This window comes from Echinops telfairi, unplaced genomic scaffold, assembly GCF_000313985.2.
Source record: "Echinops telfairi isolate 266 unplaced genomic scaffold, ASM31398v2 ScPeMD7_5592;HRSCAF=6446, whole genome shotgun sequence".
Classification (NCBI taxonomy): domain Eukaryota; kingdom Metazoa; phylum Chordata; class Mammalia; order Afrosoricida; family Tenrecidae; genus Echinops; species Echinops telfairi.
The window spans coordinates 23510051-23524697 of record NW_022109491.1 but is presented as its reverse complement, the minus strand read 5'-3'; the positions used below and the strand labels follow the sequence as shown (position 1 = coordinate 23524697).

General features: G+C 60.1%; 2 protein-coding genes across 2 annotated transcripts in view; one reads left to right on the top strand and one right to left on the bottom strand.

The window, feature by feature from the left end:
• Positions 1–4: 4 nt before the first annotated feature.
• Positions 5–14647, bottom strand: part of NECAB3 (N-terminal EF-hand calcium binding protein 3) — a gene marked incomplete at its 3' end in the record, with an annotated part of 16999 nt that continues 2356 nt past the window's right edge. The window contains exons 2-10 of the mRNA XM_004698230.2: positions 12696–12720; positions 9957–10065; positions 8977–9002; positions 8703–8800; positions 919–1055; positions 628–743; positions 408–487; positions 250–303; positions 5–109 (exon numbers count right to left, since the gene is read on the bottom strand). Coding sequence (XP_004698287.2) covers positions 5–109; positions 250–303; positions 408–487; positions 628–743; positions 919–1055; positions 8703–8800; positions 8977–9002; positions 9957–10065; positions 12696–12720 — 750 coding nt within the window. The remainder of the gene's footprint in view (positions 110–249; positions 304–407; positions 488–627; positions 744–918; positions 1056–8702; positions 8801–8976; positions 9003–9956; positions 10066–12695; positions 12721–14647) is intronic.
• ACTL10 (actin like 10) lies at positions 4400–7454 on the top strand. The gene is made up of 3 exons (XM_030887030.2): positions 4400–4407; positions 5766–5926; positions 6046–7454. Exons 1-3 carry the CDS (start codon positions 4400–4402, stop codon positions 7338–7340), a joined length of 1464 nt encoding a protein of 487 aa, XP_030742890.2. The 3' UTR covers positions 7341–7454.

Sequence of the window (14647 nt, the reverse complement as noted above, 5' to 3'; positions counted from 1 at the left end):
GGCACCGGCTCTGGGCCCCAGTGGCATCCACGTAGCAGCACAGGGCGCGGTGGAAGTCCTGCAGGGCCGTCTCCGCCACCCGGACCTGCCGCTGGGCCATGAGGATGTGCTGGCGAGAGAGGCCGCTCAGGCTGCTGTGGGCCGGGCCGGGGGCGGCGGTGCGAGGACGGCGGGGGCTTGGGGGGGCAGCCCCCGCCCCTCCTTTCTGGAGCCCACAGACACCCGGCTGCCTGCCCCTCCAGGACTCACCGAATCGGGCCCCTTGGGCAGCTCCTCTTCGTGCAGGGGCTCCAGCCTTGGGGCCTGGGAGGGACACGGAGGATAGGCGGAACCCCTGGCGGCTGCTTGGCTCCGAGGTCCCCCAGGAAGCCCGCTGTCCCCAGGGCGCTGGTCCGGAGGCCACTCACCTTACACTCGAGCTGGTCAATGAGCTCCTGCAGCCGTTGGACTTGGAGGCGCCATTGCAGCTCCGCCTCCAAGCGGCACGCTACAGGGAGGGGCTGGCGGTCAGGGGGGGCCCTGGAACCCCATTTTCTTGGCATGCATTGGGGGAGGAAGAGGAAAGGAAGGACAGGAGGAGAGTGGGGAGGCAGTGCCCACCCTGGGCCCTCCTCAGCCCAGCCTCACCTGGGTCAGAAGGGCTGGCTCTGGGGGGTGGCTGGCAGATTCTCCGCGAGGCCCTGCGCCCTGCCCGCCGGCTGCCACTCGGCCTGCTCTGCACCTCCACCTTCTCTTCGTCCAGCCTAGGGAACAGAGGGTCAGTCCACCAGCCCCGGTCCCCACGATCAGGGAGCGGAGGTCTGAGACATTCAGACTGCGGGTTTCAGGACATTGAAACTGTGCCCTGTGGTGAAGGCTGAGGGCTTTGGTTTGTGGGGGCAATAGGCGCTGCTGAGGTTGGGGGGCACCTTCCCCTACCTGGAGCTCCGGGCCTGGGCCTCCAGGGTGTCAGAGGCGCCCTCTAGCGAGCTCTGCAGAGCTTGCAGCTGGCTCGCGGTCTCCCGCAGCAGGAAGCGCGTCACGAACTGGTCCACCTGGGAGGCCTGCTCGTACTCCTGCAGGCAGGGTGGGCAGGGGGAAGACAGGCATCTCTGGGGGGGGGGTGCCCGCCCTGGCCTTGAGAGTAGCAGCAGCAGCCATGTCAGCAGCAGAGGGGCTGAGAACCTGGCCCAGACATGGGGGACTCTGGGATTCGGGGACCCCTTCTTTTCTAAGCCTGGCCTCACCCTGGGAGATGGGCACAGCAGCATTGGCTGGCAGCTGAGATGCCTACCTTCTCTGGGGACCTCAGGCCCCTCTCCTCTCAAGACCACCACCTGGAGAACTGCTATGGCCAAGAATGGGGTTGGGTAAAGGGACAGGTCACGGGGTGGCCAAGGCCCAATTTTGACATACTACCCACCAGCTGACCTCGGGCTCCATCAATCTCCGCGTTCATTCATTCCTCTGGCGACAAGCATTCCCTGAGCTGCCTTTACTAGGCCAGCTGAGTCACTGTCCTCACCAGTAGGCACTGCCAACTACCATCACCAGCCTCCCTGCCCCCAACCCCCTCAGGGGGCAGGGTGTGTCAGTCGGCACTGCTTATCTTGGGAGTCTTAGCAATTCCCCAAGCACCTCCGCCTTCTTGGGCCTCGGTTTCTTCATCTCTAAATGGGGCTGCCCATCTCTCAGAGCGCCAGTGAGTGAGTTACTTACTCCCTAATGGGGCGCAGCCCAGCACCTGGAACAGCTGTCCTCAATCACAAGATGCATCATTATTTTTATTGTCAAACATCACAGTACCAAAAGACTGAACCACCCAAAACAACAGATTTCCTGCAAATAGCCGCCCACCCCTCCCGTACCCACCAGAACCAACCCATACACACCCCCACCCTGAGTTCAAACCCTTGTGTGGGTCCCTCCCTCTACCCCCAGCGCTTTCACTCCTGCCTCAGCTCAGCCAGCAGATGGTCAGGCTTGTGAGCTGGGAAGCAGGGACAAAGGGAGGCTGGGTTCTCTTGTTCCCTGAGGAGCCAAGGGCGTCGGTGCCCTGTGGCCAAGCCTGATCTCTCGACTTTCTGACCATGCTCTGAGCTCCCGGACACCCTTTAGTAAATGCCCTTCTTGGCACCAAAGAACTACCCGTTTGTGGCAGCCCCACTTCCAAATAAGCTCACTTACTCTTCCTTGTGACTGACTGACACCACAAGTGACCCTTTGCCCATGAGCAGATTGATGCCTGGAGGTGTATAACATTGGTCAAGGTCAAAGTGGGGCGAGCCAGGCCCCCCACAGGCACCAGCTCATGCAGGCTCACTAGGCCAGCAGAAGTCACAGGAGAGCAAATGGAGCCAAGATTTACCTCTGGATTCTAGGAGGCGGAATGCAGAGCCTGGAGCTGGTGAGGTGTCAACCCATGAGGTCACAATGAGGGCACAGGGACAGGGCAGAGACGGGGCCCTGGCTAGAGAATAGGTCTAGGTAGTATGGACCTTGGCCCTCAGTGGTGACTTGTTCTACCATGGGAAACAACAGTTCCCACCAGAGGACCAAGATGCCCAAGCAGGCCTGCAAGGAGAAGCCACCTGACAAGCAGAAGTCCAGGCGGGAGCAGGAGTTCCCAAACAGCCACACCAAACAGAATAAGTCTGTTGTGAGTGCCAGTATAGCCAGGGGAACCTGGGCAGGAGGGAATCCCATGAATGGAGGCCTCCCTTGTGAGCAGAATTCCTAGCACCAGGGAGGGGTCCTTCTGGAGTGAGGGTCCCAGGAGTCAACAAGAGTGTGGATGGGATCCCACAAGCCCTGAGAGTTAGGGATCTTAGAACCCATGGGAACAAGACTTGGGAGCCCAGGCACTTGGGCAGGAGGTACCACTGGTGGTATCACTGGTGGCTGTGGACACCAGAAGCACCCCTAAGCTGCCTCCTCTTCAGCACCCGCATGTGCCACTTGCCCACACGTGGGCAGTGGTCCTGGGCACTGGGCTAGGGCTGGTGAGGGTGAAGGTCTCAAGGCTGAGAGGCAGGGAGGAGTGGGCACTCAGGAGGTAGACTTGAAGTGGGGGAGGATAGGTAGGGTGGCCCCCCCAAGCAGGGTGGGAGGCAGAGTGTCTTTGGGGCTTAGGGCATGGGTGAACATGGAAGGGGCTAGGCTTCTGGAGGTTAGAAGCGGAGGGGCCCCAAGTCATGGGCTGGCACGCAGCACTCCTTCCCTTCACGCCTCCGTCCTCCCCAGGCCAAGATCATGCTGCTTTTCTCCCTGGACAAGCGGCAGCCACGCGCTGGGCCGGTGGCGGCAGGGTCCGGCCCGCCGCGGGCCAGGCGGCTGGAGGAGGAGGCAGTGGCGGCGGCGGTGGCGGCGGCAACCGGCCCTCCTGGGGGCTGCGCAGCGCCAGCGCCCATGCTGCGAGGAGCGGGCGACTGCTGTAAGCGGCAGGAGGGCGAGCGCGTCCGTGACCTGAGAAAGATCCTGCTGCTGCTGCTGCTGCTGGACGCCCAGCTGCAGCAGGAGGGACACCTGGCGCCGGGCGCGGTGGGGACCCAGACCGCGCAAAGCAGACAGCGGCTCCCCCAGCGCCTGCTGGCCCAGCCCCCGGCCCGCCGCCCGGTGCGCACCGCCGACGAGCAGCAGCACCAGGGACGCCGCTGCTCCCACCTGCGGCCCTGAGCGCCCCCGCCCCCGCCCCTCCGTTCAATAAAGAGCCCGTAGCAACCCCGGCGCCTCCTCTGTCCCAGGCGGCGGTGCGCCAGGCAGGCGGGCGAGTTCCGTCTCAGGTCCAGAGCGACGCAGGGACAAAGGCACGCTGGAGAGAGCACCACGCCACCATTTGGTTGCAGGGCTGCCTTTTCCTGATTCTCCACTCCTCGCGGCCCGCCCGAGATGGGCAGGGTAAACCCATATCATAGTGGAGGGAGGCTGTCCCTTATCTCCCCCCACCCCCCGACATGCTGGCCAGGCCTTGTTCTGCAGGCCTCCCGGCAAGGGGCTTAGGCAAAACCCAGGCCTGACCATGCACACTGGGCAGGTTACTGCTCTCAGCTCCAAGAATTCTAAACTTTTGAAAATTAAATGTAGGCAAGACGGAGGTGTCCTGGGCAAACAGCCAGGAACCGTGACCTTCCTGCCATCAGTTGACGCTGCCTGTGACTGCACCCAAAGGAGAGGCCTCACAGCCCCCCCACACCCCGGGTCCCCCAACCCCTCACTCCTGCTCCACTCTGTTGGTAACCCTCAAGCCCAAGACTTTTCCAAACACCTCCATCAATTTCAGTACATGGCGCCCAACCTATCACGTCTTCTCCTCTGCCCATATGGAAGCTAACAGCATCTTCCAATCCACCAATTTGGTCAGGACACTTCATGCCCTTGTCCAGAAGCTCCCACTGCCTGCACAGAAAAGCCCAAACCTAGCATGTGGAGGTGTGCAGCCTCACTCCCCAGGCTGCCTCCTCCTCTAGGACCTCAGTGCCTGCTGCCTTCACCCCCACTTTGCTCATATTGCCACTTGGGGCCTCCAGAGTGAGGCTGGCCTCCTCAAAGCGTCCATGAGCTCAGTCAGTTTCCTGTGGACAGGACCCAGTTGCTGCTGCTCCCTTGCCTGGGTGCCAGGGCCATGTGCAGACCCTACTGCTGCCCCCGCCCTGGCAGACCTGCAGGCGGCTTTCCCAGTACACCTTAGCGGGCAGCCAGCTTTCATCAGTCAACACAACCCTCCACCCCTCCACAACCTCTGTGCCAGGCTGAGATGACCCGATTTTGGTCAGCACTGAGTTTTCCCTACCATCTACAATCAAGGCAACAAGGGTAGGCCCTGACGTGTGGCCACACCTCCTGATGAAGCGCGGCTGGCCCAACGGACCCCTTCCCCTTCCCTGTAATTCAGAAGCTGGAGGCGCCCATGCTTTCTACATGAACATCCGGTCGCCAGAAGAATGAAAGTTGGATAAATAAACAGTGTTCACATCCTGGCTTCCCTGCACCCCTGGGAGTGTTGTTTTCCTGAGGTCTGACTTCACCTTTGTGCTGGGAAGGTATACTCCACGCAAGATCCTTATAAAGGCTTATTTGAGCTGAAGTTCACCCCAGCAGGTTTTTTACTTGCAAAATGGAAATGGTCCTAACGAGACTAAAGTAGCCTCTTTCCTATGTGTCAGCATTATTGCCCCTTGTTGGAGGAACAAAGTGGGCTCAGGGTCACCCAGTGAGTCAGCTTCAGAACCGAGTCACCAGCCCAGGCCCAGGTATCCCCCCACAGAAGCCTTGGGGTCACTGCCTGAAGTGGGCAGCAGAGCATGCTAGGCTGCTCAGAGTGTGAGCAAACGGTTTCTCTAAAGCAGATCTGGCCAGCACAATCAGGTGGCCCGAAATGAGTTAGGTTTGCAGGACAGCTGATGCCAGATGCTCACTGCCATTGGCCCTGTGACAGGTGAGAGGCTGAATCCAGGGAGCTTTATGAGGGAGGGGCTGTGGAAGCGCAGCTGATGCTCAGTGCTGAGGTCACAATGAGTCCAATCCATGTTCTTTTCTTCCTTCTCTGGTCATCCCTCCGCCCTCCACAGCCTGGAACTACTTCGGCCAAGTCCAGCCAGGTGAGACAGTGCCGAGAGACCACATGGGGACTCGAGGCCTGAGCTAGAGCCCTGGGTCCCCAAGAGTGAAGCATGTGTAAAAGATGCTACCACAAAGTCCCTTCTTCGTTCTCAGGGCTCTGCAGCTACTGGCAGCCTTTCAACAGCTAACAGGATTCTGTCTGTCTCTCTCGCCATCCACCTCTGCAGATACGGACTGGGCGCGGTCACAGCAGACGACGCCTGCAGCCTGAGCACGGTGAAGAGGACCAGAAGCGGAGAGTCAGACACTCCATTCAGAGGCGGGGCCTCAGACTTCTGGGCGGAGCCAAGGGCTGCAAACGAGCCCCAGCGGCTCTCCACCGCCAGAAGTGGGAAGGAGGTGGCACTTCAGATTCAGAGGGCGAATCCAGACTGAAAGGCTTGGGCTTGATCCAGCCCGGAAAAGGCGGGGCTTAGAGCTGCCGGAGGGTGTCTCTGGCCCGCAAAGGGCCTGGGGGGCGGAGTCTCCAATCAGGGGGCGGGGCCTATGTCCGAAGGGGCCAAAGCTCCCTTGTGCCGGCTGAGAAGGTGGAGCCGGACCTCGCCCCGGGGCAACTGCACCCTCCGCCGCAGGGCAGGCAGGCCCAGAAGGTGGCTTCTGCGGTGGGGAGCCGCGGGGTGCGCGGGCCGCCCCAGCTGGGCCGCGTCGCGGTGGTGGTGGACCTGGGCTCGGGCTTCACCAAGGCCGGCTTTGCGGGCGAGCACCAGCCGCGCCTGACGCTGAAGAGCTCCAGTCTGGTGCCCAGCTGGGACCGGCCCGTGCTGCCCGGCACGCCGGGCTACGAGCTGGCGGGTGGCGTGGCGCGGGCGCACCCCATCAAGCACGGCGTGGTGGTGGACTGGGAAGCGCTGGAGGGGCTGTGGGAGCGTCTGCTGGTGGGCGGCCTGCGGGTGTGTCCAGAGCAGTGGCCCGTGCTGGTGAGTGACTCGCCATCGGCGCCGCCCGCGGGCCGCGAGAGGGTGGCCGAGTTGCTGTTTGAGACCCTGGCGGTGCCCGCGTGCCATATGGCCAGCACGGCCCTGTTGGCGCTGTGCTCCACGGGCGCGTTCAGCGGGCTGGCAGTGGAGGCTGGTGCGGGCGTGTGTCACGCCACGCCCATCTATGCAGGCCACTCCTGGCAGGAGGCCACCTTCCGATTGGACGTGGCAGGCACCACGCTGTCGCGCTACCTGCGGGAGCTGCTGGTAGCGGCGTGCCCGGACCACCAGCTGCAGACCCTGCCCCGCAAGGCCATCACACAGCTCAAGAAACGTTATTGCTACGTGTCGCAGGACTTCGAAGGAGACCTCCGGAACCCTGCCCGCCATCAACAGACCAGCTTCTTCATAGGCAATGGCAGCTGCGTCCATCTCGGCAGCGAGCGCTTCCGCTGCCCGGAGCCCATCTTCCAGCCGCGTCTGCTGGGCCAGTCTGAGCCGGGCCTGCCCTCGCTGGCCTTCCAGGCCCTGCAGAAGATACCCGCCACGCTGCGGAAACGGCTGGCCGACACCATCGTGCTGGCCGGTGGCTCCACACTTTTCCCTGGCTTCACTGAGCGCCTGGACAAGGAACTGGAGGCCCAGTGCCTGCGGCACGGCTATGCGGCGCTGCGGCCACACCTGGTGGCCATGCCTGGGCGTGGCACAGCCGTGTGGACAGGTGGCTCCATGGTGGCCTCCCTGAGCGCCTTCCAACGCCGCTGGATGACCCGGGCCATGTACCAGGAGTACGGCTCCAGGCTAGTGCATGAAGTGTTCAACTGAGTCTGGAGTCCCGTTGGGCTGGAGGGGGCGGGGCGGAAAAGGCACTGCCCAGACGGAGCTGCCACTCTGTCTGGACCTGCAGCCTCGGATTAAAGTCTGAGTTTGGAGCTAGCAGTCATGGCGTTGTGATGGGCTGCCCCCCCCCCCCCCCCGTCTAGTTCCAGGGGGAGTTAGGTACGCCTCACCTCTGGAGTCCTCAGCTGTGAGCTGCATTTGGAATCCTCCCTATCTAGTTCCAGTTTAGAGAATGCCAGCCCAGCTGCCCTGTTTCCAAGGTTAGAAGCAAAGCCATCCCCCCACTTGTGTTCAGCCCAGATATGGAAGTCTCTGCAACAGGCCAATTCCCTATGTACCATGTGGAAAGGAGCCCTAGTGACATAGGGTTCCACGCTGGGCTGCTAATGCCAAGGTCAGCAGTTCAAAACCACCAGCCTCTCCAAGAGAGAAAGACAGGGCTTTCTACCCCTGTAAAGAGTCACAATCCACAGAAGTAGTTCTACCCTACCCTATAGGGTCACGATGAGTTGGCATCGACTAGCAATGAGTTTGGGTTTTTTGGGTGTCATTTGGATGCCAGGCCCCAAAGGTGACCCTTTGCAATCCATTCCACCCCCTGTGAAAGCAACCAGCTGTGAGCTTGGGTGATTGTCAACCCTTTGGGAGCCTCAGTTCCCCCTTCTCTAGAATAGGAAGTCAAACACAATCCCAGGCCGGCCCACTGCTTCCTCATGCCCCCTTATAAGAGTTCTAAGACACAGAGTGGGGAGGGGAGGGGTTTCTAAACATGCAAAAGGTGGGGCAGCAGGTAGTTTTTGAAAGTCACCACCTAAGGGCTCGAAGCTCTATTTATGCATGTGCACATGTGTCCACAAACTCGTGGGTGTATATGTGCTTGCCTATTCACGTATATCCTCAGGCCAAACCTCTGCCCACCAGGCTCCACACATCAGTGTGAGTCTGTGGTTGGGTGTGCCCAGGGTCCCCCATCTCAACTCCTCCCTGCTGGGTGCTGGGCTGATAGCCCCCCACAGGGAGATCTGGCTAAGCACAAAAATGTCAGCAGCAGCTCCCACTAGTGCGCGCCCATTCTGCACCGGGCATCCCTCTGAGTGCCAGGAATGGCACAGAAAACGGACCCCTCTCCCACCTACCGAACTGCCCCACAAACCTATGGAGGTGGGCTCTGTGGCGAGGGCCACTTTACAGATGAGGACATGGAGGCCCTGGGAGGTGATGCTGCACTGCGAGGGGAGCCGGGATTTCAGCCCAGGACTAGCTCCACGGCCGTGAACCCCCTGGGTGCAGACCCCCACAGCATGGCCAACGCGTACACACTCCCCCACCAGTATCCCCTCCACTGACCAGTTTGGTGACGTCCATGGCAGTGAGCACTGCGCGGTTCAGTGCCTCCAGAGCGGCCAGCACAGGCCGGTAGACGCCCAGGTGCTCTGAGAAGTAGTCTGTGGACAAAGGAGGGGGCTCTCCAGGGTTCCAGACCACCACCCCATCCCCGCCCACCCATCCCACTGTGCCCCGGTTTGTACTCCTTGGCCACGCATTCTGTCCCAGCCAACCAGCCACAGTCCCAGCCTCCTGGGCGCTCTCAGGAGACAAGCTCCCCTGCTCCTGGACTCACCACAGAGTCTCTCTGTCTCCAAGTCTCTGTGAGGGAAAGAGAAGGTGCCCTCAGTCACTCAGACCTGGGCCTGCCAAGCTGGGCTTTGAGGCCAACATGGCCCCTGCCCCCACCCAACGAGGAGGAGGTTACTTCTGCCTCCACTCCTGGCTCAGTTGCTCAGCAGGCAGGAGGACCACGGAGGGAAGCGGGAGGGTATTATTAGCCCCATCAAACACACTCTGAGGGCAGAGACTCAGACAAACTTCCAGCGCCCAAGAAGACCCCAGACCTGGGAGACAGAGGTAGGCCAAGGCCAGGGAGGCTCGGAGTTGTGCAGGGGCCACCAGGTCTGGGAAAGTCCAGGGAGGCGTGGGACGCTACTTCATAGAGGGACTGCCTAAAAAAGACCTTGAAGGATGAGGCATTGGACTGGAGTTCCTGGTTCGGTTCGGGTGGGAGCACTTCAGGCAAAGCACCCAGTCCAGGTCTCAGACAAGGGCGGGGCACAGAAACATACCTGGAGAGGTTGGAGAGGTGGGGGAGGGGGAGGGCAGCTGTCTGCCTGTGCTCTCCTGGGAGGAAGCGTGGTGTGTGCATGCCTACACCTAGGCACGTAGATGTGGGAGCCCCCGCCCACCCCAGGAGGTGTATGGGTGTTCAGGGACTGCATCTATGAGTGGAAGCAGACAGGGACCCAGCTGTCCCTAGGTATCCTCTGGTTCCTGAGGGAAGTGGGGTGGGGGGGGGCGTCTGAGGCTGAGCCATGGGTGGTGACTCAGGCCTATCTATTTTGGGGTCCCAGCTGAAAGCAGTGTGGTGGGCAAGGCTGGAGACGGGGAGGGAGTGGGCGGGCGGGTAAATCTGACACTGAGCCTTGACACCTCTCCTGGCTCCCACCAGCCCTCTCCTGTCCTCAGTAAGGAAACCCAGGCAGCAGGGGACACAGTGGGAGGTGGGCAACCTGGCCTCCTCACCAACGACCTCCCTCTGGCACTCACCCAGTGGGGTGCCCGTCGATGCTACTGAACAGTGTCCGAAGCTCCCCTGGGCTGAGCACCCCATCAGCAAAGTAGTTCTGGAACTCCTCAAAGGAGAGCTTCCCATCATCTGGGGAGGTAGGGCGGGCGACAGGGAGCAGCGTCAGTACCTACCCCTGCCTCCTGACTCCACCCTGGCCACCAGGCCCCGGCCCCTCACCACCACCCAGCCAGGTAGGCAGGGGTGCTGCCCCCTGTGGAGATCTGACTGTTGGCACAAAGGAGCTAAGGCCCCCACACCCAAAAACAAACTCACTGCCATTGAGCCCATTTCAACTGAGCGACGCGGTGGAACGGCCCCGGTGGGTTTGTCTGAGACTAACTCTTCACAGGAGTAGATAGCCCCATCTTTTTCCGGTGGTTTCGAAGTACTGACTCTGTGGTTGGCGGTCCAACTTGTAACCCATTACACCACCAAGGCCCCCAGAGGTGCCCCATGAAGGCAGCAGGGCCCACCCAAGGGGCCTGGCATTGGGCGGGAACTCAACAAAAGTTTGTCAGCTGAAGAAGTGAATGCACAGCCTGGGGCACACTCAGGGGGACCTGGGGGCTGAGGCACGGCCCCCCCATGCTGCCAGCCTCGCTCCAGGGTGGAAGAAGCTTCCTAATAGCGCAGCCTCTGGGAGCAACTAGCTCCAAAGGGAAAGAGCACCCTCCCCATCACAGAGGGCGGAGCAGGCTGATCTCAATTGAATGGCGTTATGGGTTGTATTGTGTCCTCTAAAAGTATGTGTCACCAATCCATAGGCTTATGGTTATACAGATACACAACACTTAACATGCATGCTATGTTCCATGAAATTGGACGTGATGTGATTTAGACATCTGTGAGAGCCCTCTGCCCATTGTCCCAAGGGAGCTGGGGAGGAGGTTGGAGGAATGGCAGCAGTCGGGACTGAGCGGGTCAGGGCGGGGCACAGGGTGAGCAACTTGCCCAGTCCCACTCCATGTTCCACCTGCCAGAGCGACCGGGGGGCACTGCCACCTGCCAAAGCTATTCACATCCATTGTTTATGGTCAAAGGGAATTCACCGGAGGCTTAAGGGCCCTGCAAATGGATTTGGGGCTCCCACTATCATCCACAGCCATCTGTAAACCGGGTGTTCACAATTTAACTCTGATACCAGACAAAACCTAGAGCATGTGCCCCGCCTGCCAGGACCCCACCCATGCTCTACAAGAGTCTGGGTTCAGGGTCTTTAAAATTACTGAAGAGAAAAAAAATGCAAAGCCAAACACAGCAGTACATAGGGTAGAGTCGAACTGCCCGGGAGGGTTTCTAAAACTGCTATCCTCTGGAAGCACAGAGTGGCTGGTGGCTCTGAACTGCCAACCTTTTGATCAGCAGCTACACACTTAACCACTGCACCACCACAATCCTTTAAAACCATGGGGGGAAATCACAAGCAAAAAGAGAGCTGCTTTCCCTTAAAAAAAGAAAAAGACAGTTTGGGGGCTGACGCCAGAGTAGATATGGTGGACATAGTGGCGGCAAGGGGTTGTCTGTGTTTTCACTGTTAACAAGGCAGGATTAGTGCAGGGTGTGTCCTCAGTCCCTATCTTTTGAGATCTAAGAGAGATTGGCGCAGAGATGGGAGGGAGAATGATGCCAAGTCACGTGGAGAACTAACTTCAAGCACCTGGCACCCAGGGGGAGACAAGGACCTTCCCTCTGAGCCAACAGTCTTCCTTGAGAGCTGGCACCTGGAATTCTAACCTTTCGCTTGTTAAGACCACTTGCGGTAGGAGCCCTAGTGGTGTAATGGTTCTGAGCCTGGACTGCTAACCGCAAGGTCAGCAGTTTGAAACCACCAGTAGCTCCTTGGGAGAGCGTTGGGTAAAGTGTTACAGTCTCAGAAGTTCCTGGGGACAGTTCTACCCTGTTCTGCAGACTCGCTATCAGTCGGGTGAGTCAGAGTGAGAGAGACCTTAACCCCAGATAGTCACCACAAATGGTACCAGGGATTTGGCCCCAGCAGGTGGTGGGAAGCAGCTCTGGGGGAGGGTCTGTGCACCACCAGATGAATGCCCTGATCCCTCCGAGAGCACGTGGCTTGGGACAGACTGGGTCTCCACCAACTTGAAGAGACTCAAAGGAGAAAGGGCAAGAGGTGAGAGTGTGATGGGAGGATCAAGGGCTGTGAGGCCCCCAGATGGGAGGGAGCTCAAAGTGGATTGGCTGCCTCACTTCAGATTCCCAACTGGCCAATCCCAATACGGTGGGTCTCCCATGGGTAGCAACCTGTGGCTCCTTCGCTTCCTGGGCTCCAAGGCGTTCCCAGGTTGGCCTCAGAGACAACGAGGGCCTAGGGCAGGAGGAGTTAAGGAAAGCTCCCAAACTCTCTTAAAAATCTAAGTAAAATCTAAGTAAAATCCCCCTCTGGGCTTCATCTCCTTTCACCACCCCTCCAAGCCTCTCACATGGGGCAGTGTGACCTCAGGCAACCGTTTCACCTCTCTGGGCCTTGCTGGTGGGTACCTCTATCCAGAGCACGCTGCGGGTAAGCCCCCCACTGGCCAAACCACAGTTCCCAACCCCTCCATCCTGCCAAAGCCAGCACATCCTCGGACCACTTCTCTAGAATACGGCCTCCCCAAGAGTTGTCTCCACCCCAGATGGAGCCTCCTAGCACCCCCGCATGTCCCCTGATGCCCCCACTGTACCCCTTGCTGTGGGGACCCAGAAGACACTACACTCACCATTCTTGTCTGCTCTTCGGAAAACCTAGAGAACAAATAGGTGTGAGTGGGAGCTGGGAATGGGGCCTGGGAAGGGCGCCCCCACCCAGTCTGACAGGGTCACAGCGGGCCTGCATGCCCCTGCCTCATCTTTCCTTCTGTCCAGCCTGGCTCAAACACCACCACCACCACCTGCTGTGCCCCAGCTCAAGGCCCTGCAGGGGCTTTCCCAGCAAGGGAGGAGAGGTGGGAGGCACAGGAAGAGCACACAGCAGGCCCCTCCGTTTGTTCACTTCTCCTCAGGAACCTGGCTTGGTGGGGGGCATTCTAGGCCAGCTCCCTGCACCTCTACTTCCCTCACCCAGAGCCTGACAGAACTCTGCTGCAGCAGCCAGGGCACAGTCCCAGCCTGAGGAAGGTTGGGGAGATGGGCCAAGATGTAGCCTGAGGATCCTGGGCACCTGCCCAAGACCTGAACCCCCGAACTTTGCTGGATGCCGGGGTACCCTGTAGCCCTGGGTGCAGGCAGAAGGGTACCCTCCAGCCCCTGCCCTCTCTGGGTTCTTTCCCTGGGTGCTGGATGCCTGGGTACCCTCCAGCCCCTGCCCTCTCTGGGTTCTTTCCCTGGGTGCTGGATGTCTGGGTACCCTCCAGCCCCTGCCCGCTCCAGGTTCTTTCCCTGGGTGCTCGTTGACAGCCCTGACCTTCCAGGGAGTGATGCTACTTTCTTGGCAGGAGCCTGTTTTTCCATTGGCACTCTCAGGTGGAAGGCAGCCTGGGTTAACCCTTCCAGGACCAGACAATTAACTCAGTGGGAGGGCTTTAGGTAGGTGTGTGAGTCTGAGGGAGAGTAGGAGTGGTGGAAGGTGGGGAGGGTGCATCATATTTGCAGAGAAGGGAGCAGTCTCTACCTCTTCCCGAGGGGTGGCAATCCAGCAGGCCACAGGCAGGAGGGGTCAGCCAAGGTCTGGACGGAGTGCCCATCCAGTGTGCACTCCTGAATGCCCCTCACTTTCAGCCACTTCCACAGGGACAGTGAGATTCCAGCATGAGTCTAACACCTTATCGGACACCTGACTCACAGTAGGTCTGCCATCGGCCCAGGGTGGCCCGGCTAGAGTAGGTGGAGGTACATAAGTGCATTGCACCTGGGGTCAGACCCTGGCTCCGCCCTGCCTCTATGTGCAACCTGGACATGTCCCGAACCCCTAGGGTCTTGGTTTCCACATCTGGAAAGGGGGAAGGTCAGGTCCTTTTCAGCGGGCGGACTGTGGTCAAGGTGCTGAGTCACTGGGGACAGTGGGGAGGTGGCAGGAACCTGAGTGGAAGCAGGAGAGAGCTAGGATGGGGCTGGGTGTGAGGGTGAGGGGGTCCAGAGGGGCTTAGGACAGTGACCAGATTGCTGCCCAGGGGGTCTGCTGAACCACACTCCCCTCCACCCTCACTGGCAGCCCAGACCACAGGATGACTGTGGCCAGTCCTGAGCAATTGTGGGGGCCACAGCCCCTGGGTTGGGCCCTCGGGGATCTTGAGTCCAGCACCAGGCTGCAGATGAGCAGGCTCCCCTGCCCCAATATACCCAGCCTGGCGCTGCCAGGCTGGACTGTGTGTACAGACAGTCCCCACCCCCAATCACACACAGATGAGGTGGCGTGCGGATGGGGGCAGCAGGAGCGGTGCTCAGGGAACATGAGAGAGGGAACGGGTGGGAGCACAGGGAGATAGGGGCACCGAAAGGAACTAGCAGGGTTAGAGAGAGAACGGCAGAGGCAAAGACCCGGAGACATGGAGGGAGAAACGCTGCCAGGGGCAGAAGCCAGGCAAACCCTGTCAGGGAAAGATGCACGGAAGGGGACAGAGGGGCAATGAGTGACAGCGCCAGGGAGAGACCCAGGGAAGGAGACAAACTAGCATGAGACAGACAGAAAGGACCCAGGGCCAGAGAGGGAGCCCGCGGCAACTCACGTCCTGGA